At 40.2% G+C, this 3,513-nt stretch overlaps 1 protein-coding gene across 1 annotated transcript; it reads right to left on the bottom strand.

Moving 5' to 3' along the window:
* Positions 1 to 1,896: 1,896 nt before the first annotated feature.
* On the bottom strand, positions 1,897 to 2,745 carry LOC125529940. The gene has a single exon (XM_048694367.1). It carries the CDS (start codon positions 2,594 to 2,596, stop codon positions 2,345 to 2,347), a length of 252 nt encoding a protein of 83 aa, XP_048550324.1. The 5' UTR covers positions 2,597 to 2,745; the 3' UTR covers positions 1,897 to 2,344.
* Positions 2,746 to 3,513: the final 768 nt, after the last annotated feature.

Here is a 3,513-nt window from a genome sequence, read left to right as displayed (position 1 = left end):
AGCATGGGTCCCATGTGCACTTCCTTCAGCCCAATACAAGAAACTTGCTCCCAGACATAGATTTTCTTGTAACTTTTGTAACTTGCCTCTCCCCCAATATGTCGGTCCCATATATATGCACGTGCTTGCCAGAAGTCATGTTTTATATCTAGCTGTTAGAAGGGAGCATTTTTTAAGTACATTCAAGTAGCCCGATATCCCACCGATGACACAAGTTTTTTTTCCATTTTCAATCTAAAGCTCCCTTATGTTGTAGTTGCTATGTCTTGATCTAAATGTGCTCATGATGAGTATACTAAACATAATGGCTGCCTAGTCTAGTGTACACAAGCCCCGCCCACTGGGTTATACAGGCGATTATGTCCTAATCCTATATCATGACCATCATGTTGTACTCAATTTTCACTTCATGTTGAAAGCATATTTGCAACATGATTGCCCAACTCCTTTTTTAGGGCTAAACTCATTTTGTTAACATGGTCACATATTGTATAGTTGCAGATGTGACCTAATGGAGTAGCCCACTGGATCGTGCCAACCTTATACATGGGGCCCGCCATGGGTCTCCTAGTTGTGTTCTTTGTGCGCTACTCCTCTAGAACAATCTTGGATACATTTGTTTTTTCTTATTGTCATGTTGTTTATGTTTAAGAATAAACGATACATTAGATAGGAAATAATATAAGTAATACTTGTAAGAAGTCTGAATTAATTAGCGCACATGTAATACTTGTAAGAAGTCTTAATTAAACTACAGAGAGAATGATAAAATTTTGGATGAGTAACCCAATCACTTGATCACACACACACCTGTGCAACTCAAATGTGCCTTTGCATATGGCCAACCCGGCCCAGTTAGTTCTTTTGCTTTTGGCAACCAAATATGATCTCCAGCACCTGCCAGGATTATTCCGTGCAAGCAGCCAAATAAGGGAAAGACAGTAAAACCCCCCCCCCCCCCCCCCCCTGCGCACGGTCTAAAATGGCTTATTAGACTAAGAAATGAGTAGCCTCAGTGAAGGATAAGAGCAAGAGGGTTAGAGGAGAAATCATATTCTTATTGTCACCTTATATATAACGTACAAAAATAAACATAGCTATCCAACAATATATAGTCAAGTTGTAAGGCAGCAAGTGTGTATCTGTCACGCCACCCTGATCAAATTGATGGAGGAGCACATTGAATATTCTGGTCAGCGCAATTACCATATATGCATAGACCAAAAGATATAAGTTGAGTGTGCTTTTCTGAACACTCAATATATCGATGACGAGAAAGCCCCCCTCCCCCTCCCCGCGCTTTAGATTATAAACCAACGGCCAACAACAAAGTTCATCCAACAAGATAGTTCAAGGTGCAAAAAAAAATAAAGTCGAACAGTTTGTTATTTCACAACCAACACACCACGAGCTGTTCCGAATAGATTACATGGCACATCAGGTAATTAATGAAACAAATCTAAAAAAACAAGGTACTTTGATACAACTTAGAGAAACCAATTAAATGACCTAGTTTTGGAAGCCTCGCCTTAGAGAGATGTAGTATAAGAAATTCATGAATTTTTACAATCCTAAGTGGTATGATTACTGAATCAAGTAACAAAAATTGTGACGCTTAATGTACAATTTTCTTACAACAAACTAGTGCATTATTATCTTTGATTACAAGCTAGTAGATCAAACATTTCAGAAATCACACGTACCGTGAACAATATATAGAAACAACACACAAAGAATCCGGTAATTAATTCTCAGTGAACAAAATTAGTTGGACTACGAGCAATATCCGCAAATTGATAATACATCACATGCATAACCAGCGATTAATAAAAACCCGAACGATAAAACATGGACATTAGCAAGGAAGAAGATCCACCTATATTGGATGCACTCTATTGCTGTATCCAGATTTCAGAGTAACTAATTCTTGTCTGTTCTCTCTCGATTCTGCTTCTGATATCTCATATCTGCTATATGTATTCTATAAACTACTGGAGGATTATAGGCTTAGTTACCATTTACACTTAATTACATAATAGTGAATCATGAATCCTCAAAACAAAAATGAGCTAGCAAGCAAAGAAAGAAACACAAATGGACCCCTGAGTCATCACAAAAGTGGGCACCTGACAAAGATCCAATTAATCACCACCATATTGCTCTCAAATGCATGCGAGAGTGATCAATTACTATGTCGATATCATGATGAACACATATATTGCTTAATATACAGTGCACGTGTGTGTATGTAGCTAATCAAGCACTGAATTTCATTATTACTCACAAAATAAAGAAAACACGATTGATTAGACATCGAATCCAGAGGGGTGTAGCTCACCGGTGACTAGTGCCTGTCGAGCCTGGACATGCCAACCATGGAGGCCGCCACGGGGGCGTAGTAGTAATAGTGAGTCGACCCCGAGACCACCTGAGTCGGGGCTCTCGTGCGGCGGAAGGCCATGCCGGAGAACCGCACGGCCACGAGCAGCGCCGTGCCGAGCTCCACGGCCATGGCGACGACTTCGTGCAGCCGGCAGATGCTCCTCCGCATGACCACCCCCAGCACCACATGGATCGCGCAGTCCATGGACGACATCGGTCGGCCGGCCAGTCAGCCGGCGTCAAATGTGAGATCGACCCTCGCCGGTGCCGACGACCTAGCTTCTCTCTAGCTAGTTAGTTTTCTTTGGAAGCCTGGCGTTGTGTGTTCGATCGAACTAGCTAGCTTGCGGCGTGTGTTTTAGACGGCAGGTAGAGGTTGCTTTTGTCATCTACCTTCCAATAAAGATTTGGTAGCTAGCGTATGTGATGCCGATGGCCGTCTGATGGATCGATGCAGGTTATGTAGATCCATGAATTTTTACCAACTTACTATTTGTAAACCTTAAACAATGAAATTAGTTAATGTTTTCATTGTCCAAAAAATAGTTAATCACACAGTAAGCGTGTTGGGGCAAGGAGAGGAATGCATGAAAACAGGACAAAGTTTTGTTTTCAATTTCTCTCTTTCTTTCCAGAACATTTAGGTAGTACGACTTGTAGTTGTGGCTACTCCGTCATCTAAAAATGCAAGGCGTACACGGCAACAGAAAATTATGTTTTACCAACAATTTAACTAGAAAAGTAGTCAAGTGACACAAAAATGATATGATCTTTGGATTAATATTCATAAGTATTTTTCACTGATGCCATTTGTGTTTCACATATATTTTTCACATTTGCATGTCTAATTGTTAGGTAAATTTAGATATTGGAATATGTGCATGTCTTGGAAAAGGAGGGAGTAGTTTCGATTACAGAGAAAGGACTGGCTGATTATTAATTTTTGACAGAATGGATTTCTTTATTATTTTTTGGCTGAATTGCTTAATTAATTAACACCAATTTGTGGCATCTCATCAAATGTGGACATCCGTAAGCTTGCGCAGTTGCACTCGATTATTATAACTAGGCATAGTACCATGATCTATTGACAAAAGAGCTAGGTACTGTATATCAGATCCTACCATGTGT

The sequence above is a fragment of the Triticum urartu genome, unplaced genomic scaffold (genome assembly GCF_003073215.2).
Source record: "Triticum urartu cultivar G1812 unplaced genomic scaffold, Tu2.1 TuUngrouped_contig_5963, whole genome shotgun sequence".
Taxonomy (NCBI): domain Eukaryota; kingdom Viridiplantae; phylum Streptophyta; class Magnoliopsida; order Poales; family Poaceae; genus Triticum; species Triticum urartu.
Note: the sequence above shows the minus strand (reverse complement) of the source record. Positions and strands in the feature narration are given on the sequence as shown.